The 24,693-nt window shown below is 43.1% G+C and overlaps 1 protein-coding gene across 1 annotated transcript in view; it reads left to right on the top strand.

Moving 5' to 3' along the window:
• PTPRQ (protein tyrosine phosphatase receptor type Q) overlaps window positions 1-24,693 on the top strand; it is a 1,724,016-nt gene that overhangs the window by 1,122,407 nt on the left and 576,916 nt on the right. The window contains exon 43 of the mRNA XM_085652983.1: window positions 282-557. Within this exon, the coding sequence (XP_085509109.1) occupies window positions 282-557 (276 nt within the window). The remainder of the gene's footprint in view (window positions 1-281; window positions 558-24,693) is intronic.

Genomic DNA, 24,693 nt, shown 5'->3' with positions numbered 1-24,693 from the left:
TACCCAACATGTCAACAACACATGCTTTTGATTTTTCAATAATGCACAGTACCCTATCTGTGGCCTCTTGCACCTCAAGAATTGCTCTGGAGGGGTTGCTGTTTAGACTGAAAGAAACTCAATTGAACCCACTGGTATAAAGCTCTGTACTGCGCAGACACTTGTGCATGAGGTTTAACAATGTATGCTCACTCATGACGCCCTAACTGGCACCAACATACTTGGAGTAATATAAATCCCGATTTGAGTGTATTTAATACCTGTTCTTTGTACTTTTGCAGTGCCTGAGACTTCACCTGTAATCATTACCTACAAAAACCTTACATCTACCTCTGTTCTACTGAGCTGGGATCCACCCGTCCCACCTACTGGAGTCATAACGGGCTACAGCTGTCACTTGATGGGACCAGAAAAGAATGATTCTTTTACTACCTCCATTAACTCCACCACATTACAAGATCTGTTACCCTTTACAATTTATCATATTTCAGTAGCAGCAAGGACTAGCAAAGGCCTGGGCCCAGCAGGGCTATTTGCCTTTCATACAGATGAGTCCGGTAAGACCTTTCAATTATTTACTGTCCCACTATAATCATGTTTTGCTGCATGCATTTCAGTATGTCTAACACCAATCAAAGGCCAAAACAGTTATGAAATCTATAATGAGACTAGGAAATTAAAATAATTATTTTTTGTGCTACTATTTTTTATCTAACTGGTCTTACTGGGATGTCAGTACATGTCATGAGAGCTGAGCAAAATCCTAGTTTTACTTATTCTCTACTAATAGATTTTCGCGCAGACTATATGTTAGATGGGTTCATGCCGCCTTTCATTTAGCAATATCTGTTAGAATTTTAGAGAACGTTTTCAGTATCAGTGAAACTTACTGGCTTTGCTTGCTATGAAAATACCTTTTAGCATTCTTAATTGATCATCCTCATAAAGGGTCATGAAATTAAACCTGAAACAGAGATTGATTTAGTGGGAGGGAGAACCCTAATGCTCCCCTGTCTGCTTCTAGCTCTAGCACTTTCTTGAAGGCCATAATTTCATATGGAAAAGGTGTCCTCTGTAAAAAAAAATACAGTTGTAAGAATACAGGTGTTACTATCTGTCAACATGTCTGGTGGTCTGAAACTATTTCTGACTTGCCAGAGAGCACTTAATTCATTTTTTGGCAAAATGTGTGCCTGGTCAATTTGAATGTTAAAAACTATGGGGCATATTATCAACAAATGGCGTTAAAATTATCGCCGCTTTAGCGGCAGAAATCTGCCACTAAAGCGGCGATAATGGGCTTGATAATATGCCCTGGGGAATTCCCATAGAAGCCCATGTTCTGGTGTCAACATGGGCTTCTATGGGAATTCTCTGCGGCATATTATTAAGCCCATTATCGCCGCTTTAGCAGCAGTTTTCTGCCGCTAAAGCAGCGATAATTTTAACGCAGTGCTTGATAATATGCCCCTATATCTAAAATCACTGTGCTACTCTTTGAATGAAGAATTTACCAATACACTACCAAATGTCCTGGACAGATCACAGCGCTGTCTTTTTCAAAGTACTCACAAATGGTCCTCCCACTAAAGCCCAGAACAATAATAGGACAGGCATATAAATAGTCAAGATCTGGAAGATACTCTACGATCTCATAGTCCCCTCATCGACACCGACCCTGATCAAGAAGCATTACATTTTAACAGCTGGATTGACTAGGCAGGAAGTAAACTAGCCCCTGAAACGCAGACACGCACTCGGAAAAGATTATCATCAGCCCCTTGGTATACAGGGGAGCTAAAAGATTTAAAGAAGATCTGTAGAGCTAAAGAACGGAATTGGAGGAAGGAATACTCTGAAATAGGGAAAAAACAGTACAATGAGGCACAAATAAAGTACAAAGAAGCCATAATCTCTGCAAAATCTTGTTTCTTCACCTAGAAAATTATGGCCTCCAAAAATACAGCCAAAGAACTTTTTAAGACAGTTTCTACCCTAGCCAATTTCGGAAATAGCAAGCAGTTCTGTCCTACAAGGCAGTTCTGCGACCAGCTAGCAGAGTTTTTTCAAGACAAAGTAGTCAAGGTCTATGACGAGTTCTCTTAGAACAAAGAGAGAGTCAGGTTAGACGAGCCTAATAAGGACAGGGCAAATACGCAAGTCTGTTTACAAAAATGTAGCCCCTTAATATCGGATAGAGTTGAGAAGATTATACTGTCAACTACGTCAGGATCCCCTCTTGATCCTTGCCTTGCCACAGTTTTTCACATGGCTCCAAACATAATCGGCAATTACCTTACACCTCTTCTTAATAATATCCTTGACTCAGGACACTTTTCTCCCACTTGGAAGAAATCCCTGGTGAGACCCATCCTCAAAAAGCCAACTCTTGACCCCACCGAGGCAAGCAATTATCGTCCCATTACCTGTCTACCATTTCCATCAAAAATATTAGAAAAAGCCCTAAATGAAGAACTGCTATCATTCATAGAGATCAACAACATACTTGACCCAGAACAACACAGTTTTCCACCGAGGCATAGTACTGAATCCGCATTGATCGCCTTTGTTGGCTGCTTTTGATACAGTCGACCACCACATATTTATACAACGACTGGCCGAAATAGGGATCGTAGACAAACCCTCAGACATTATTCGGTCGTACTTAACCGATAGAGAACAATCCACAATGATGAACGAGTAGAAATCGCACCCCTACGCGTTGCCATGCGGGGACCCCCAGGGATCGTCACTTTACCCAACCCTGTTTAACGTGTACGTCACACCGTTGGCAAAACTCATACGATTCCATGGCTTCACGGCCATCTGTTACGCCGACGATACGCAAATAGTCATTTCTTTATCCTCCAAACCAGATACTTTGGCTGCAAGCTTTAATGCCTGCATGAGCCATATCATCAGCTGGATGCATAACAACTGCTAGAAGTTGAACACCGGTAAAACGGAAGTGGTTACGTTTGGAAGAGATACCTCCCTCTGGAATTCCACTTGGTGGCCGGATACAGCCGGGCTTTGCCCTCAGCCGGTAAAAAAGACCAAAAACCTTGGAATTATCATAGATGACCATCTTTCACTATCAGATCATGTCAATAGCGTAACTTCCTCCTGTTTTCACGCTTTAAAAATCCTACGAAAGAATTTACTTTTCATTCCCTTTGCCCTCAGAAAAACTGTTGTACCTGCCTTAATATTACCCAAGATCGATTATTGCACCTCACTCTACCTGGGTGCAAAAAAGTGTGTGATACATAAATTACAGACTTAACAGTATGCGGCCGCCCGTATACTACTTAAGACTCCCAAATTTAGCCCAACAAGTCAAGCCCTTCGCGATCTGCCCTGGCTACCTGTCCAGGCAAGGATCCAATTCAAATCTATGTGTATTGTGCATAAGACTTTGTACGGGGTGGGACCTGCCCAACTTAGTCAACATATCAAGCACTACACTCCACAGAGAAGCCTCAGATCATCATCCGCCTCACTACTTGTAGTTCCTAAGGTCAAAACTTTGAAATGGGGTGGCAGACGTTTTCGTTACTTGGCCCCTAAATGATGGAACTCGTTGCCTACCCACCTCAGAAATCAAACCAATCTACTACTGTTCAGAAAGGAATTGAAAACATGGCTATTTGTCTCTAAACCATAGTCACTCCTACTCTCCCACTGTTAAAATCAAGGGCAGTAAGCGCTAAGACGCCACGGCAGACACGCGCTATATAAAAACACTAATTTCTTTTCATTTCATTTGAGTGCTTTCAGTTCCTCCATTTTTGCAGTCTGTCAAGCCAATGCTACCAGGTAGAACAGTTAAAACTTGTGGTGCACACATCACCTAACTTCTTGTTTCTCATGCTCACAAGTCTATTCTGCCAAGAGTGGTTATAGACTTGAGATCAATTGAACTCTGTTCCTTGTCACATAAAAATATTGCCTACATGTAAATGAGCAGTCAGGCTTATCTCACAGTCAATGTGTAAAGTATTTCTACATAACACACACAATAACACAGTGTAAAAATTACAGATGGACACCACACCGGTTTAGAAAAATAACCAATCTTTATCTAAACTAAACAAGACCAAAATGACAAAGATGCAACATACATAACTCAAAAAAACACTTTTAAAAGGTTTAAGCAATTCTGTCCATAGATCTCTGTGGATGTGTTGATTTTAGCCCAAAGTGTCTTTGATGCGTTAAAATCCAACACAAAAAACTGCCGCAAAGGAGGGCAGTGGCGTTTATTCTTCCAGCGGCGGGCCGGTAATGTGTTGATTCTTTCAGCCACACAGCAGGATGTGTGTTGGTTTCAGAGCGGGAGTCTCAGACGTCCAAGACACGGTGCTCTGGACTCAGACTGTGGTGGTTCTTCACACCACAGATATGCGTTGGTTTTTCAACTGCACTGCAAGCTTGCAGCTGGAAAAACAACACTGGAAAGGCGATGCATGGATTTGTAAGCAGCAAAACCAACTCCAAGGGTCCAGAACTGGAATTGGCTCCACTTGGCGGGTTAGATTCTGAGCAGTGGAGTTGAAGGATGCTGCTGATGAAGTCTTTGATGGTCCTGAGACTTCTTACAGGAGGCAAGCACACACAAACCCTTTGAGAATCTTCCTAAGCAGGATACTAAAGCAAAGTCCAGTCTTTGTCCTCTCCAATACAAAAGCAGCCACTGCAGACCAACCCATCGAAGCAACACAGCAAAAGAACAGCACTTCAACTCTTCCTCTTGGCAGAGTCTCCTATTGATCCAGAAGTTTTCTAAAAGTCTGGGGTTTTAGGTCCAATACTTATACTCCTTTTAGCCTTTGAAGTAGGCTCCAGGCACACTACAACGTGGTGGAGACAACGTTGTGAGAGCACAGGCACAGCCCTAAGCAGGTGTCAGTGACACCTCCTCCCACCACTCTAGCTCAGGAAGACGCATCAGCCTGGTGATGGGACATCAGGATATGCAGGGTACACCTCAGCTCCCTTTGTGTAACTGTCTAGAGTGAATGCACCAACAACCCAGCTGTCTGTCTAAGCCAGACGTTGATTCTACAGACAGGCACAGGATGGTAAAGCAAGAAAACGCCCAATATCTAAAAGTAGCATTTTCAAACACACAATTTAAAAACCATATGTACTAAAAGATGTCTTTTTAAATCCGGAGCTCTGAGAGCCCAAACTCCAAATCTTTATCTCTTCCCAATTGAAAGTTATACTTGTAAGATGTTATAAGGCAGCTCCAATGATAACCTATGGGAGAGATTGCGCTTGAAATGGTGAAAAACGAAATTGGCAGCATTTCCCTATCAGGACATTTAAAAAGTACATGTCCTACCTTTCTCATACACTGCGTCTTGCCCATGGGGATATATTGGGCCTACCTTAGTGGTGCCTTACATGTAGAAAAAGGGAAGGTTAGGGCCTGGCAAGTGGGTGCATCTGCCAGGTCAACATGGCAGTTTAAAACTTTACTCATAGACACTGCAATGGCAGGTCAGAGACAAGTTTACAGGGCTACTCGTGTGAGTGACACGACCAGTGTTTCAGGCCTATAAATGGCATTGGATTTAGAGGCACTGGGCACCCACAGTTCACTTTACCAGGCACTTACCAGTAAATCAGAATTGACAATCATGGATATTCCAATCACCAGTATAATTTACACACTGAGTATTTGCACTTTAGCATTGATCATCAGTGGTAAAGTGCCCAGAGTAGAGAAACCAGCAAAAACGAAGTCCAGCAAACCATCAAAGATACAGAAGGTAGAGGGAAAAAGAAAGGGGAAACCAAACCAAGGATTCCAGATCTAACATGTTTTTTGACGATAAATATATCTTCAAGTTATGCAGATGAGGATTTAGGAATAGTAAATATCTACTTCCCGAAATGCACATACATTTAGATACTTTGGTCTTCAATATTTTGGCTACAATATCAAGGTATCGTGATATTCCTATACTTGATATTCCAGACTACAACCTATGCATAATAATTCAAAGTAATGGATACCTGCTTAAACAAGCTCTTCCCAGATAGCAGCTTCAAAGAGAATTTCACTACTCCAGTCTCATTCTTTGTGCATGTATTTGGGTAGTATTTTGTCAATGATAGTTCATCTGAGAACTTCTACTAAAATATATGCATAAGTTTAAAGAGATCCCTTAGCAGGCTTCAGGATTGCCGTAATCTGATTTTTTTACTGGTATCCAGAGTGAAGTATTTATTTAAAAAATAAATTAAATAGCTCTGATCCACCTCCTCCTTGTCCATTTAATAGAAATTCACTGGCCATATGTCCTTCCTTGGTCTTCTGTTCAACAGAAAGTGTAGGTTTAGGACTTGCAACTGTTTCCATCTATACATCACTCTGTCACCCTACAAGGTGTAGTCAATGCTATATAAAATAACACATGAATATATAAGAATGATTGATTTATTGAGTTATAAAGTCCAGGGGGTTATATTCTTTGTCAGTCACTAATCAGAAAATAGAATAGATCTGTAAATGGTTTGGTAAATACAATTTCATGAGCTTGTATTTTTTTTTTAAACATCATGGGCCTCATGTAGGAAGCCAAATACCGGTCGGTAACGGCCGAAATTCGGTAAATATCCCGTTACCGACCGGTATTTAGGCATTTGCTATGTAGGGGGCTCATTTCTGGATTCGGTATTTACCGAATCGGAAATTAAGAAATCGGTAAAATACCGATTCGGTAAATACCGAATCCAGAAATGCAATGTAGGGAGCACTCTAAAGAGTGAAAATCAGTATTAAGAATTCGTTATTTACCACCAAATACAGGTTGGTGATAAATAACGAATACCTTGCAAAAAGCAATATTTTGCTGATTTAAGAGTGCCATGTGGCAGACATAAATGCCCTTAGGGCATGTATGTGCGCCACATGTGCACACATGCAAGATTCAGGGGTGCAACAGGGTGTCAATGTGACACCCTGCCACCCTTGTATATGCTCCCCCCATTACCGAATCGGTATTTACCGAATCGGTAATGAGGCATACCTTCCCATTGATTCCTATGGGCCTCCAGGCCATAGGAATCAATGGGAAGGTATGCCTCATTACCGAATCGGTAAATACCGATTCATAATTTCCGAATGTTACCGATTCGGTAAACATTACCGAATCATTACCTACATCACATTTACCGATTCATAAATACCGAATCAGTAAAATTCGGTATTTATGAATCGGTAAATGTGAGGCTACCTACATATGGCCTCATATGACTTAGTGATTCATGTATGTATGACCTGGTAAAAGTGATCTAAAAGGAGCAGCTACACTTAAATTAATGTCTGTTATCCATATTTGTGACAAAAATTGATGAGATCATTACAGCCACATAAATCATAAAAAAGAAAAGAGAGAACCTACTATTAAGTCTGGCCTAGCGACAGCTTTAGTTGTCTTGATAGCCTCCATTTTTCAGGAAAAATACAAATACATATATATCAACAGTGCTCCGCTCTATGAACAACAAAACACACTGCGGCTCAAATGCTTTCACAAGCGTGATTTAATTTGAATGCATCAACGTACTGGTGTGTTTTGTTGCTCATAGAGCAGAGCACTGTTCATGGAGCTGTGGGGGTTCGTTACCCCGCCACGAGCTCACCGTGAACAAAGATGCTCAGGCTAAGCGATCTTGTGCTGTGGATATATATATATGTTTTTTCCAGCACAAAACAAATGTTAAAGAGATTTTATAGTTAGATGAAAATGTCAGCTAAAACATAATACTTTAAACTAAAAAAAACACTGGACTTTTCCAGTTATAGTTATCTGAAATAACTATAGCTCCTTTCCTCGGGTAACTGTAACTTGTGCCCTTGCCTTGCACAGTGTTATCATTTTCAGATATCATTAAACATGTCATGAGTGATGTAATATGTAAGGCTATAAGCATCCATGGCAATGACTCCAGCTCTGAGAATGCTTGAAAATAACAACGTTTCCTAGGGTTATGTTCTGTAGTCCCCAGGAAGCACCGGGTTAATTTTTGTAAGCATTTCAGGAAGGCTCCCTACAGCCCCCACAACACTTTAAAAATGTTCATGTGGTACCCTGGCCAGATTAGAGGATCACCATGCAGTCAAATATATGTAAATGTAAATATATGTACATGTAAATATATGTAGCCTATGAAGGGCACTATGGGGTGCTCTGGCTGCTCATTTATTATTCATTCCCTTATTTTTTCTGTTATTTTACATATTATTTGTAGATGCCTTGGTCCCACAGCTTTCTTTTTTGTTGAAGGCGCGGAGGAGCCCTAGAGTGCTGGGTACACATTTCTTTAATGTTGGAGATTCCCCGTCCCACCCAGGGCACCCCACAATACTTTTAACACTGGGGGACATGTGGAGAGGCCCATGACCCCTGTGGCCCACCTGCTTGCTGCCAGTGTCAGAAGCTGGTCTTTTGGGTGCTGCTTTTTAGTTGTGGGAAATGACCACTTACATTCGGAGACAGTTCCAGATGCCAGAATGGAAACAAACATCCAGCAATGCTCCAGAAGCTATCACAGCAAGAAGGAAAACACTGGAGACTAGAAACAAACAGAGAAATTTGAACAATACAGGAACTGGAGAAAATTGAGGCGAGTCCGCGTTGTTCAGAGAGGGAGTAACGGTACGGAAACAATTCCAATGCAACTCGACTTCCCAATGGAGCTCCTTTTAGTGTAAAACAGAATATGAGTTAGAAGAAAAAAGGTATGCCATCTTGGGTTGGGAGGAACTAAGTAAACAAAGTAATATTTTAGATAATAAGTAATTTACCATATCTGGAAACAAAAATATAGCTCAGTCAGTACTGGGCTGTCTGCTGAGCAGAGAATGATACATTTTCCTGCATATGACATATGCCAGGAGCGACAATGCAGGAAACTTGCAATTTTTGAGATGATGCCATCTGAGGATGCCTGCACAACCTCAGTCTGATGCAATGTGAGGAGAGACCACACAGGAGCACTCTGTGTTGCTGCAGCAGGACCCGCAGAGGCAGGATAGTTGAAACTGCCCGGGCATTGCCAGCATTGGCAACAGGTAAGGAAGATTCCTTACACTTTGCCTCCTCTAAGGAGCTCCTGGTTTAAGAGGATTCTTGGAATAGAATTGCTTGATTAAATGAGGAGCACGGACCTTATCTGCTGGCTCCCAGGAATGGTCACAAGGGTTATAACTAGAGGTGGGCATACCTTGTGTAATATTGTGTAGCATAATTTCTCGGGATTACCTAAGAATTTGCAAGACTATACATAATTACGTGAGAAGATAATTCTGCATTTAGCTCTATTCTTAGAGTAAAAATGCCCCCTCGCATCCAGAATGGACACATGGATGCATTTTTGCTTTAAGAAATAACACTTGCTAAATTTACTCATTGGGTAGAATTTTTCCCTCCTTCGAATTAGCACTAATTTCTTAGCACAAAATACAGCAGAACACAATTAGCCAGAGCAAGAGGCCGCTTGCAGTAGCTAAATGTGCTCTTGCAGTGAAATATTTTCCCCCAAATTATGCAGGCTGGAGTTATCACGTAGTTATCCGTAATTCCACATCAAAGAGTAACGCGGAATTACCAAAACAACTCCAACTACGCCTTTGCAATTGAAATTCCTCCCAGGCCTAGGCATAACCTTTCATTCAATAAAATATTGAAGTTTCCGTTTATACTAACAGGAGTCACAAATATCCTGGATGTCATATCAAGTTGTCCATCAGCTAGTAGAGGTGTAGGCCTTATTTTGTCAGAAAAGCCTTTTTGACGAAGATAAGGTTTAAGATGGCATATATGCAAAGATGGGGGAATTTTCAATGAAGGAGGAAGTCTCAGTCACACCATAACTGGGTTTCTAATCTCAGAAGTATCAAAAGGACCATAATGTCTTAGTAAAAATGTGAACCAACAGATAGAATGCAGTAAATTGATGGATGACAGCCAGATCTTCTCACCTACCTTACATGTAGGAGTAGATCATCTATGACTGTTAGCCTGGAACCTCTGTTTTTCTTTTGCAATTTGCAAATTATGAAGTAGTGTCTTTTGAACCGCTATTAACTTTCGTATTGAATCTTGTGCTGCTGGTAGTGATCCTTCAGTTTCAAGGGAGTCTTAAAAGGTTTGAGGGTGAAAGCAAAAAAGACAAATATCCTGTGGTGGTATGGATTCAATTGTTATATTCAAACTCAGCTGCTGGAAAAGGGGATTTCCAGTTGTCTTGAGTAGCTGATATGTGACACCTAAAAATGCTTCAATAATCTTATTCAGCCTTTATGTTTGACCACTGTGGATGGAAACCAGAGGTCAAAACCCTGCAAATGCCTGGTTTTTGGCACAAAGACTTCCCGATCTTAGATATATATAGAGAGACACAATCAGAAATTATCCCTAAAGGCAGTCCGCGGAGTCAAAATTTGTTAGAAAAATGATTGCAGCAATTTCCAATCCAGTAGGAAGCTTAAGAAAAGCAGAAAAATAGCCCATCTTAGTAAATGAGTCTGTTGTAACCATGGTTGTGGTGCAGCTCTCAGATGGAGGTAAGCCAACAATTAAATCGGTAGGAGACAATAGTAATCCAGAATTTCGTTGTGTTTCAGATATGCTTTGAGCGCAAATCACACGGGACCTCACAAACCTGGCGACATCTCAATTAAGAGAAGACCACCGGAATCTTTTTCTGACAGATCTACAGTTACTTGTTGCCCTCTGTGTCCAAAAATCAAGACATCATGGCACCGATGTAGAACATACCTTAGAGATTGTTTTGTTGGAATACAATGTTTATCATGAACAGAAATTAGGCCATTGTGGTTCTATATCTCTATATGAGGTTTCAGTTGATTTAATTTGTTTAATTTGAATTGTTTTGTTTAATTTGTAATGGGTAAGTCACATTATTTATAAAGGCTTGAGAGGCAATAATTCATTTTACTGACCAATGTTGTCAGTTTCTGGATAGCACCTAGATAAGGTACCTACAATAAAGATTTTCAGAACCAGGAATAGAAGTAAGTAGGAAATCGAATCATTGAAAAAAGAATGACCAGCAGCCTAGTCAACTATTTTTGCACTCAACTTGTTGGAGCACATGAAGATTTCTATGATCTGTGCGAACAATCACTCTATGCTGGGCTATGAGTAAGAAATAACTCAATTTAATGAAAGGCTAATTCGATGGGCAGGTGTTCCCTTTCTAAAAATGAATAGTTTCTTTCAGCTGCAGAATATTTTTGGGACGGAAAGGCCACTGGATGTTCCTTTCCATTTTGGCTTAGTTGAATCAATACCACTCCCATGGCAAGCCCAGAGGCTTTAGTTTCTATGATAAAAGGTTTAGAGGAATCAGGTTGTTGCAGTACGGGAGTTGTGATGAGTTCAAACTTTAGCTTCTCGAATGCTGTGGTGGCTTCTTTTCTTCAGATAAATGTCTTGTCCTTTTTAAGCAGATCTGTAATGGGTGAGACAAGTTAGGAAAAGTTCCTACTGAATTTGCAATAGTAATTTGCTGAACAAGTAAGCTCTGTGTCTCTTTTACTGAGGAAGGAATTTATCAGCCGAAGATAGGTTGAATCTTCTTAGAGTCCATGACGATTCCTTGCTAAAACAGAATATAGCCCAAATAGTTAGCATAATCTTCCCCAAACAGACATTTTTCAGGTTTTGCCAGCAACTTGTTCCCTCTGGGATGTATAGGACCTGCTTGACATAAGTAATGTGTTGAATAGGCTTTTTAGAAAAAAAAAAGAACTTCCAAATAGACTACCATGAATTGAAGGATCAGCTTAGAGAAGATGGGACATATGAATCGCTGGAACATACCAGAGGTGTTACTGATGCCAAAAATATCACTCTAGACTGGAAATGCCCAAAAGGTGTTTGGAAGGCAGTCTTCCACTCATCTGCAGACCTATTGCAAATTAGATGACTTGGATGGAGCAATTAGGCCATTCGCCAGGTTTGCATCTAGATAGACCATTAGGGCTTGTATTTCCAATGTGATAAAGAAATGATTTCTCTGTATTGAACAATAGCGTCAAGGAGAATATCACAGGGTCAATGTGGCGGGCAGTTCTTTGGTAGTAGACTCTGAATACATCTAGGAATTCTTGGTAGTTTTCTAAAATTGCTTAGATCTGTGCTAAAGAATAATTCTGCAGATCGATATTTCTGGCTCTCCAGAGAGCCTAACTTAGCAGTACAATATGAGACACAAAACTCGCAACCCAGGAACAATGTTTTCTCTGACCAGTTGATGTATGGATTGTGTTTAGTTAACCATGTGATGCACGGGGAGGAGAAACAATTTCCGCAAAATGGTTTGGCCATCCTAAGAGGTAATGACTGAGTTTCTTCCACACCTAAACCAGTAGCCAGCAGGGTTCCATCCACGGCTTCCACCGCCACTGGTACCTTTTTTTGTTGTTGATTGGAATAAGGAGCTGTGAGGCCTACTGAATGTTCATATAAACATTTGATGCTCCGCAGTCAATGATGACTGGCACCAAAAGATGTTTAGGCTGCATTAAGAGTTCCCCTTGTAGGGCGCGGCCAGGCCAGGCACCAAGATGGCTGCTTGTCCGTGAAGCTCCAGAGCCGCCGCACGATAAATATAGCTATGCATCATTTCTATGGCACTTTAGCAGCTAAGATGTAGACTCGTGGAACCCAGGGAGCGAACCGGATCCTGCAGCGGTGAAAATCTCAGCATTTTTTATGACGCGATGCTGCTCACCAATGGTGGCCTGACACAGACCTTGGAGGCCCCTCGATGACAGGGGTTGCAGGCGAGCCTGAGGGCTGTGCTGCAGCCAGGCCTGGCGGCCCGCTACAACTCGAGGCCCAGACGGAGGTAGGCCGCAGCAGTGAGGCAGCTGGGAAGACTCTCCGGTTGGTGCGCCTGATTCTATGCAGACGGCCTGTGATGGGTGAACCTTGCAACTTCCCCCACGGATCCTATTGGTGCTTCCCTGCTTGGCACTTGGGGGCATACATGAGAATCAGGCTTATCCGGGCCTACAGTTTACACATGGAACCCCTCTCTGAGGAAACTACCAAGCCTATCGATAGCTGGGCAGTCCCATCTCCTGACACCTTACCAGCGAACAGAACCCAGGAATTAAACATGTTTCACTCGAGGGGCTGTGGCGGCCTGAGATGATGCCACAATGACCTCACCAGGAGCGGACCCTGGCATAAGTGAGGGGCGATGGGTGGGCCAATTTTTGGGTCCCCTGCAGCTGACGTGCCTCTACCCTCAACGGGGTGGGAGGCGCTCTCCTGCTAGGAGGTTGGGGTGACATTGCTGGCCCTCCTCTGCGATGACCATCACCAACACATACCGCTCCTCGGGCCTGGTAACACCACTGCTAACTCTGTTGACAGCACCGCGGCCATCATGGCGGAGCTGCGGACCGGGTTCAAGGCCATAGATGCGACATTCGACAAGCTTGACACTCGCCTGGAGGACATGCACGGACGGATGGACCAACATGAGGCCCGTATTGATGCTTCTGAACAGCGCATCTCTGAGATGGAGGACATCCAGAAAACAGTTGTCATGCATCTCACCCGCGTGGAACGGCTCCTGAAGATGAAGGCAGCTAAAGCAAAGGATTTGGAAGCCAGGTCTCGGCGCAATAATATTCACATAGCTGGGGTACCTGAATCCTCGAATATGGGCCCCAATGGCGGCCTATGTAGAGCGGCTCCTATTGGAACTCTTGGCAGGGAGGCCTTCTCCCCAACATTTGCACTTGAAAGGGCTTATCAGGAGCTTGCTCCTCGATCGGTCCCCAGTGCTCCTACACGACTGCTGATAGCCTGTCTCCTAAATTATCATGTCCATGACACTGCCCTACATATGGCAAATATCGGGTGAGGTCGCTCTCCATGTTTCCCGATTTCACCCCCTTGGTTCAAGAAGCACGTCGCAAAAAGATGTATAGTGACTCCTGTGAGTGGCGAGCATATGATATGCCATGCTCTTTTCGGCCCACTTGCGTTTTCAACTCAACGGGAAGACTCATATCTCTGATTCACCCTCCGAAGCTGCAGACTTTTTGAAGCACCGCAAATCAAACTTGAAATCCCCATCTGGGAAGAAACCCACCGACTTTCAATAGTTGGCCCCTGCGGCTTGACAAGGTCGAAGATCCTGTGAACTGCTGTTCTGTTTTGACCCCTCTAATGACTGCTTCACCATGCCCGAAAAACTTTTCTCTTTCTTTGTGCTAATCCCTGTACATGCTGGCTGCATTTGGTTTATCGTAACAGTGACCATTGGGGATTTTGCAACCTCCTCTGAGTGTTGCCTACCCCCCAGGAGATCTCCTAAGTTTCTGGTTTGAGAAGAAGAAATTCACTGGATACTGTGGTTATCCGATGTGGGAGGGGGTGGATGTTTAGGGGTTGTTGTTTTATGTGTTGATACATACGATTGTTATATAGAGGGCGTTAAACATATCGTATACTTAGACATATGCAAATTTATATGATGGCGCTTCTTTGTCTGTTTCGATAAGCCAGCAATGGCACAAATGGGTGGGATGCCTTAGGCGCTAGAGCTGAAATATTTGTCCTGGAATGTGAGGGCTATCAAACCCCCGTACAGGGAGGCAGGGCTTAACTTATCGTAATCACCATGCAGTGAAGGTTGCCTTCCTGCAATAAAAACACATTATGCTCCCACTTCCGACTTTAACCTGACATTGCAATCCACCCTGCATACCACAGGACCTGACCATATTACCAAATCACACTCCACAAAAACACTTCATGCTCTGCTGCAGGCCTACTTATTGACTGTTGCTTGGCGCCATTGAATCTCCACTGACAGAGGTTTTTCCTCATTTTTAGTGCCACATGGTACATGGTCCGGCATAGACCATTGGTCTTTGTCCCCAGATCTTCTCGTCCATACACTCACTGTGGATTACCTTGCTTGAACCTTGTCGACCACTCACCAGTGCTCTTGTCCCTTACAATCCCCAATATTGCGTGACCGTTCCAACCCTGGCATTTCCGGGCAGAAGCCTTGATATAAAGTGTTTTAAATAGCGAGGTCAGAGAAGATATAGTTTAATATTTTCATGCACATTTGTGTGAAGAAGTTGCCGGCCAGCAGGAAGAGGGAGCCCCAGGACGCCGCACTGCAGGTAAGGTCATTTATTTACTTTTTACATTCTTTAAAGTATTTTAAAATGAGGGCTTGCGGCGCGTAGTGGGGCTACGCGGAGCGCGCGAGTGTGCGTAGATTTTTCCACACTACGCGCTGCTCCACGTAGCCCCACTACACCCACTACGCCCGGGGTTACTAAATTCTTCGACGTATTGCGGCGCATGCTCACCAGATTAATATGGGCCGGCAGACAGGCATGTATCAGCTGGCAAACATTGATAATGCCTTTTCAACGTGGAGGGTTTGGGGTCCTGGATTTGTATCTGTATTACTTAATCGCACTGGCACGGTATGCATACTTCTGGTATCATCCAGATGCAAGGGTGCAATACCTGAGACCTGAATGTGTGCAGGTTTACCGTGCCTCTCTGTCGACAATCTACCCGCGTGGACTCCCAGGGTCACCCTTGGAAATACAAACTCTACATACCACGTCCTGGGTTTGGGAAACACTGCATCAATATGTGAATGCTGACTACCTTTATCGTCCACACTTATCATTGCGTGACAGTCCATAGATTCCCCCAACCATTGAGACCCTAAGAAGACATTATCCCGGTGTGAATTGCACACTGTAGGAAATCTCTTCCGAAATGCTGAATTGTGATCCATATTGAGCATGGCAGAGGGACACATAGTGTCCCCGATGGATAGGTTCTTTTTACACCGAACACCGGTTTCCATACAAGCTGCGCTGGGCTCCTCAATAGTAGAACCAAGGGATTTCCTCCCACTCTTGCTTATCATCACATCAGCTAATAACTCACATCTAGTTTCCCGTCTGTACCAGTTAGCTCAGACACTTCAACCCTCTGTAGGAGAGAAGGCCTGTTTGACATTGGAGTGGGATTTGGCCCAACCTTTTACTGACAAAATGTGGTTGTTTCACTGTTATTGCCTTATTCCTCGCAAAGAGGCAGGTGTCCAGGAACTTGGGCACTTCCATGGCCCTGTGCTGAAAGATTTAATTTACTGTGATAGGACCAGCGATACATATGCAACACTGCTGCCCCTCTCCTCCAGGCCCAAGAATACATGGCAACCTCTTTGTTCTTACCTATTGCTCCATCCCGAGGTAACGGATTGAAGGTGCCCATCCCCGGCTACCCTACGGACCCTTTTTGCAGTGATGGGAGGGGTTCTGGAGATAGTCAAGTGCTTGCATGTACCAATGATCTACTAGGACATACTAATGGCATACCACTGTCCCCACTGCTGTGGACTCTATATATGTGAATTTGTCTTGTCTACCCCACTTACTATCGCCTTTTGTCCCTTTATGCTGATATCTCTATAGCTGGACAATACATGATTAACAGTGCTATTGCTCATAAAATAGATGCAGATCTTTTTAATGTCATTGTGGCAGGCATTTGCTTGGATTCTATTCATAACCTCTCTCTCTCTTGTTTCTCTGATATAGATATGTACCCCTGTATGATTGATTAAGTTGATTTGAGTTGTTTCTCTTCATTTTTCTTTTTTTGCATGCTGCTATTCTGGCTATAACTATGTATCTATATGGCAGCTGAATCGTTGAGCAAATGCAATAAGAACAGTTTAAAAAAGAATTCCCCTTGTGGAAGAACAAAATTGGAGGACAGCAATGAAGAGGGCAAGGTTGTCTGATTCTCACTCACCTCTATTCCTTTCACTAGGGATGTGCGTTTTAGTTTTCCAAATTCTTGGAACTATGTACAAGTCATACTAGACAGGTTTTCAGGAGATGCCCTTCATGGACAAAATGCAGACATAATCCCATTTCCCACCTCCTATTCTTTTCCTCTTCAGACACTGTACCTCTAGCAGGGGTTTGTCTTCAGTTTCTGTTGGTCTTGGACAAGATTGAAAGGGCAACTTAAAAAAAAAGTCTTAATTGTTGATCGTTTTCTGTGCTCTAAGTGTCTCTCTTAAAGATGATTGTCGATATGAACGGTCAGATGAAGGAGATCCTGGAGAGAAGGTGATCTGGGAACTCCGGAAAGTTCATCCCTGAGCTCGTCTCTTAGTCCTTTTTGAAAGAGGGTATATACGGGTGAATCAGTTCAATCTAACTCTCTTGCTAGAACTTTAAATCTTGAAATACAACTTTGAAAATCCATTAACCATTGACAAATATTAAAGATTTCTTCCTGAGCAGAAAACAAATAATCAGGGAAAGCTTACATTTTTTATCAATTTTGCAAGAAAGGCAGCAAAGTTATCCAGAAGAGGACTGGCTTCTGAAACCAAAAGCAGAGCCCAGGATAATGCATTTCCAATGATATTACTGATGATAAACCACACCTTAGATCTGTCTGAAGCGTGCATGTGGGGCTTAGAGGTGAAATGCACCTGGTAATTTCAGGATACCACTGTCTGAGGGCAGCAGCCCATTCTCAATTTGACCTGATGTGATAAGAGACCCCGCAGGAGCAGTCGGTGCTGCCGCAGCAGGACCCGCAGCAGCAGGATGGTTTCAAGAGAGGGAGAAAGATTTTGGCTCCTGCTGTATCTGCCGGGTAAGACCGCAGAACTTTTCGCTCCCTACGCGCTTACAGGCAAGAATCAGTGTGCCAGGAAATGGGGTCTCAGGGACACCCATAGTGAGTGGCCTGAGGTATAGGGTGCTTTGGACTGTTCCATGGCTTGGTGAGGTGCACCCTCCCCATAGAAATAATATTGGCCCTGGGAGATGGACTTCAAATGGCTTGGGGAGGGAGCTGCATGCTCAGCTTCCCATAAAACTAAACTCCGCTGAACCCTGGGATCTGGCCCACCCAGGAAGGCGTATTTCAAAGAATAGGCGTCTGCCTTTTTTGTTGTTTAATTTACAGTGGATACACAGATCCTCCATGGATCAGTGGAAATTGTAAAATATTATGTTTTTTAGCCCACTGTGGTCCCTCTGGACCCCCCCCCCCCACTACCAGGCTTTGGAGGTGTGAATATCCCTGTACTGCAGTCTCGGTTTTTGAAAGTCTTTTTGCAGACTGAGTCCTCGAGTCCTAAAATGGCTGCCACAACATCTTTGTTGATGTTGTGGCAGCCAATCAGATCTTATATTTTGATTTGTCAGGTCTGTGGATCCTCTACTGTTTGTAATATACACACATTTTAAACCTAAAATTAGCACCATCTTGGCTGTAGTGACCTGTGATCCTGTACCATGGTCTTAAAGATTCTCACGTTAGTAGACAATGAGAATAGAATCATTACATTGCTTTGTCCGTGGTTTTGAATACATTCGTTGCATGAATCACACAAAAAACTATCTATCTATCTATCTATCTATCTATCTATCTATCTATCTATCTATCTATCTATCTATCTATCTATCTAGATCTAGATATATATATATTCACTGAAAAAACCATAGGTTTCAGGGGCGTTATAGTTAGCTGGACATTTCCCTTGTACAAAACCCTAGAAATTCCCTTGTTATAGTTAGTTCAGCTAACTATAACTCGCGCCCCCGCAATGCACTGCTGATGACGTCACATATTACATCACTCATGACATGGTCAGTGACATCACTGATGACATCTGAAATGACATCACTGATGAATGTTGAAAATTATATAAGGGGTGAGGGCAGAGGTACCTTGACCCCTTGGGTGCAATAAAGGGGTATTTGATGGACCCCAATGTGAAAAAGACATTGATTGACAGTTTTTTTCCCTCTTGTGCGATATTCATGAATTTGTCACAGCGCTGAGCACGGCCTCTGTGTAACGTTGTGATGTATTTGTGAATATTGCAGCAAACGTTAAAAAAATTAATTCAGATACTCACTCAGACACTAATGTACTCACTCAGAGACCCATTCACAGTGTTACATCCTGTCACACACCCAGAGACTCATTCACTCACTCACAGACCCACTCAGACACTCATGCACCTACTCATAGACCCACTCAGAGACTCACACACCCACTCACAGACCCACTAAGAGACTCATGCACCCACTCATAGACTCAACCAGAGACTCATGCACCCACGCACAGACCCACTCAGAGACTCATTAAACCGCTCACAGACCCATTGAAAAAGTCATGCACCCACTCACAGACCCACTCAGAGAGTCACACACCCTCACACAGAGACTCATGCACCCACTCATAGACCCACTCACAGACTCAGGCACCAACTCACAGACCCACTCAGACACTTGCGCACCGACTCACATACTCATTCAGGCACTCATGCACCCACTCACAGAACAACTCAGAGATTGATGCACCCACTCACAGACCCAGTCAGAGACTTGTGCACCCACTCACAGATCCAGTCAAACACTCATGCTCCCACTTGAAGACCCACCCAGAGACTCACACAGCCATTCACAGACCCACTCACACACCCACTGACAGACCCTTTCAGAGGCTCACTCACCCACTCACAGACCCACTCAGACACTCACACACCCACTCAAAGACCTACTGATAGACTCACCCGTCCATACAGCACTTATACACATACAGTCCCAACCCATATAGCCACTCAACCACCCACTCACAAATCTGTACAGTCACTCACTTACCCACTCAGAGACCATACAGTCACTCACACCCACAAAGCCACTCACACACAATCTCACAGACACATACAGTCACTCACATACCCACTCTCCAACTTATAAAATCAGTCACATACACAATGTCAAGGGTTACAGTTAGGAAACCATAGGAATTCACTGAAAATAACAGCGGTTATAGGGACATTATGGTTGGGAAATATAATTTTGAAAACCTTAGAAATTCACTGAAAAAAACAAAGGTTACAGGAACATAAAGTTAGGAAATAGAATTAAGTAAACCTTAGAAATGTATTGAAAAAAACAAAGGTTACAGGAACGTTACAGTTAGGTTCAGATTTCATGCATACAAAACCAGTGAAATTCAGCAGTTATAGTTACCTGAGCTAACTATAACTTATGCCCCTACAGCGCACTGCTTATGACCTCACATATTACATTACTCATGACATGGTCAATGACATCACTGATGACATCTCAAATGACATCCCTGATGATATCACTGATTACATCATCCACAGGACCACTAACACACACTCATACCCATACATCCTCACATAAACCCACTCACATACCCAAACATCTACTCACATACTCATTGAGAGATCCATACAACCACTCACATGCCCACTCAATTACCCATACAGTAACTCACACATCCACCCACTCACCCATACAGGTACTCACACACTTGTCATATGTCCCGTGCAGGCCCATTGCTGTTTTCCCTATGTTAGCAAGAGCATGTTGCAGGAAGCTTTCTGCTTTGCGAACGTTACTATATAAACATATATTTCTTAGTGCAGCGCTGTACATTCACACAGATCCTGCTGTTGTTTTGGCATTCTGTTCTTTCCAGGGATTTCGTCTGAACACTGTAAACAAGGTCGAAAGACAATGCCCCTTGTTATTCTCTTTCGGAAAGCCTCTAGCACCTAGGCAAAACACACAAATGCTGCTGTTGTTTGGGAACACATACTCTTTGTCATATAGGTATGCACATACATGCAAATACAGACTTAGAGAGAGATTTTACACAGAAGAGATCGCGACTACACCTAAGATGTAGACCTTTCATCTGTGTGTGCTAAGGTATGGGGTCTGCCGCAAACACCCAGAGTTCTTCTGATATATAATCGCCTTGCTTCTGTAGGAGGGTAGGGGGTTAGTTTACCCTGTCTAAATACCATGACAGCTCCTTTTATGATTTATGGATTACTTACTATGCTGACCGTATTTGTGTTAGGCATCGTCTTACTTATTGTGGCACATTTACTGCATACTAGAGCATGATAGTTAAAATAAATATTTTAATAATTTCTCGTGTCTCTGTCAGATCATATTGTGGAGAAGTACGAATGTGAGATCGAAAAATTGTGTTCTGTCACCGCGATTCCTCAGAGGGTCAGAAGTGCTGTGTTCTAGGGTATCTAATCACTTGTTCCTCTGTGAATGAGTAAGAGGGCAAGTGAGAGACTATAGCTCGTTGGTCCCAGGCTCATGGGTATTAAGTTGGTAGGATGACTCAGTCCCTGCCTACTAAGGTTCTATGATCCCAAGCATAGTTCTGTGATTTTGCAGAATCCCTGCAACACACTCACCCATACAGCCACTCACACTGCCACTCATCCACCAATAGAGCTACTCATACACCCACTTGTTTACCCATACAACCACTCAAACACTAAGTCACTTACCCATACAACCACTGACACAACCAATTACTCACCCTTATAACCACTCACACAGCCACTGTCTCACTCATACAACTACTCACACACCCACAGACACCCACAGAACCACTTACATACCCCTTCACAGGTGCATGCTACCACTCATGTTCCCACTCACTCACCCTTACAGCTACTCACAGACACTCTCCAATGCAGCCACTCACACCCACTCACTTACCTACACACACACACTTAAACATTTACTCACTCACCCATACATTCATTTTCACACCCACTCCCTCACCCATATGGCCACTCATACAGCCACTCAGTTACCCATACAGCCACTCATACACCCACTCACACACCTATGCAGCCAGTCACACAGCTATCGAATCACCCATACAGCCACTCACATACACTCACTCTCCAATGCAGCCACTCACACATCTACTCACTCACCCATACAGCTACTCACACACCAACTAACACATCCATACAGCCACTCACACACCCACTCACAGACCCATACAGCTGCTCAGACACCCACTCACACACTGATACAGACAGTCACACAGCCACTCAGATGACATATTTTAGAAATACTATCACACATTAGCAGTGAAAAAAGAATAGTGATATAACTTATGTAGAAACTTAGGGGGTCATTATGATAGCGGGCGGATCGCCACCGCTCATATGACGGTGGCAATTCGCCCACCAAAATCTACCACCCGCATAACATTTCCCCATCCACATTACTATGGTGGGGGGACCCCAGCGAATGGGAAGAACATCCGCTGGTTTTCCGCCATCCATATTATCATCATGGCGGTGAATTGCCTTTATATGGTCGAGACTCTGCCATGAAAAGGCATGCGGTTTTTTCTTTGGGGGCCCGTTGCGGGCCCCCGGGGTGTTCGGGTGTTGGGGGTGCATATGGGGAGGTACCTATGGTACCCCCCTCCATTTGGATGCACAGGGTGATAGGCACCGCGCAGTTTTTCACCGTGCGTGCTCTTGCACTCAAAACAAACAAAATAGGGGCCGACACTTCCTGATTTCGACCGATTCGAATATTGACTGACATGTAACCAACAATCAGAATTACGCTCGCGCACGTTAGGGTGCGCGCACAGTGCGCGGCTATAGATATTTATGTACTTTAACTGCAATTTTCTCAGGAACTACTGAACAGATTGACTCCATATATGCAAAAGGCACATCTCTGACCTGAGGACTACCTCTTTGCCAAATTTCAAGTAATTCTGTTCAGCGGTTCGGGCTGTACCTTTGACTAAAGGTCCTATGGGAAAATGCATGGGGAATACGCGTTTTGGGACCCCCCTTTTTTCTCGGCCCCCGCTTGACGAATCCCCCCGAGACTTTCATGGTAGGAGCTGAGCGGAGCGCCCCATTAGTTTTGAAAATTTCGCAAGGATTCGTCAACCGGCGCCAAAGTTATTCAAAATAGAATTTTGAGATTTCCTATGGAAACACGGTCCTAACTATAACTATCTACTGGCGACCGCCAGTAGATAATATATATATATATATATATTCACTGAAAAAACCATAGGTTTCACACATGTTATAGTTAGCGGAAATTTTACTGATAAAAAACCAGTGAAATTCCCCCGTTATAGTTAGCGCAGGCAACTATAACTCACGCGACCGCAATCCTCTGCTGATGCTAATACTGTATTTAGACACTTATTTGCCCATGTCTTCTTCCATACATTTTTAGCTATACATATATTACAAATATTTTTTTTTCATAAAGACACATATGTCATCAGCAGAAGATTGCAGTCGCGTGAGTTATAGTTGCCTGCGCTAACTATAACGGGGGAATTTCACTGGTTTTTTATCAGTAAAATTTCCGCTAACTATAACATGTGTGAAACCTATGGTTTTTTCAGTGAATTTGCAAGGTTTTTTAAATGCTAATTCCTAACTATAACGTGTGTGAAACCTATGGTTTTTTCAGTGAATTAGTACGGTTTTTTAAATGCTAAGTTTTTTTCCCTTATAATAAGCCCTGTAAAGCACAGGGGGTGGGGTAAGTGTGGATAGTGTTTTTTGCCCTTAACAAAAGCCCTGTACATTTGGTGGCTTTCGGCCACCAAAAGCACAGGGGGTGGGGTAAGTGTGGATAGTGTTTTTTTTATTTTTATTTTTTTACCGTACGCTTACCGTAAGCGTACGGTAAGCGTACCCCGCGAAATTGCCGAAAAAAAAATAAAACCGTTTTTGCACTTGGGGGATGTTTGGGGACTCCCTCAACATGACTATGTGGGAGGGAGTTGTCAAAACAGCCCCTTTACATGTTTTTTGGCTTGATATTTTAAAAATCACTCTCAGTGCGAGAGACAAAATGGCGGCCGCCGCTTCCTGGTTTCGGCCGATTCGAATGTTTACTAAGATCTAAGAGCCAATCAGAATCGCGCTCGCGCACGCCACCGTACGCTTACCGTAAGCGTACGGTAAGCGTACCGTAAGCTGGCTCAGATATATATATTGATTTAAAGGCTATTTTCTCAGAATCTACTGAACAGATTTACACCAAACCTACAAAAGGCACTTCCTTGACCTAGGGACTACCTCTCTGCCAAATTTTGAGTAATTCTGTTCAGCCGTTCGGGCTGTAGCTCGTTCTAAAGGTCCTATGGAAAAATGCATGGGAAAAACGCGTTTTGGGACCCCCCTTTTATCTCAGCCCCCGCTTGACGGATCCCCCCGAGACTTTCAGGGTAGGAGCGGAGCGTAGCGCCCCACCTATTTTGAGAAATTTGCGAGGATTCGTCGACCGGCGCCAAAGTTATTCAAAATAGAATGTTGAGGTTTTCCTATGGAAACGTGGTCCTAACTATAACTACCTACTGGCTATCGCCAGTAGGTAATATATATATATATATATTCACTGAAAAAACCATAGGTTTCACACATGTTATAGTTAGCGGAAATTTTACTGATAAAAAACCAGTGAAATTCCCCCGTTATAGTTAGCGCAGGCAACTATAACTCACGCGACCGCAATCCTCTGCTGATGCTAATACTGTATTTAGACACTTATTTGCCCATGTCTTCTTCCATACATTTTTAGCTATACATATATTACAAATATTTTTTTTTCATAAAGACACATATGTCATCAGCAGAAGATTGCAGTCGCGTGAGTTATAGTTGCCTGCGCTAACTATAACGGGGGAATTTCACTGGTTTTTTATCAGTAAAATTTCCGCTAACTATAACATGTGTGAAACCTATGGTTTTTTC

Source organism: Triturus cristatus, chromosome 4_1 (assembly GCF_964204655.1).
Source record: "Triturus cristatus chromosome 4_1, aTriCri1.1, whole genome shotgun sequence".
Classification (NCBI taxonomy): Eukaryota; Metazoa; Chordata; class Amphibia; order Caudata; family Salamandridae; genus Triturus; species Triturus cristatus.
Note: the sequence above shows the minus strand (reverse complement) of the source record. Positions and strands in the feature narration are given on the sequence as shown.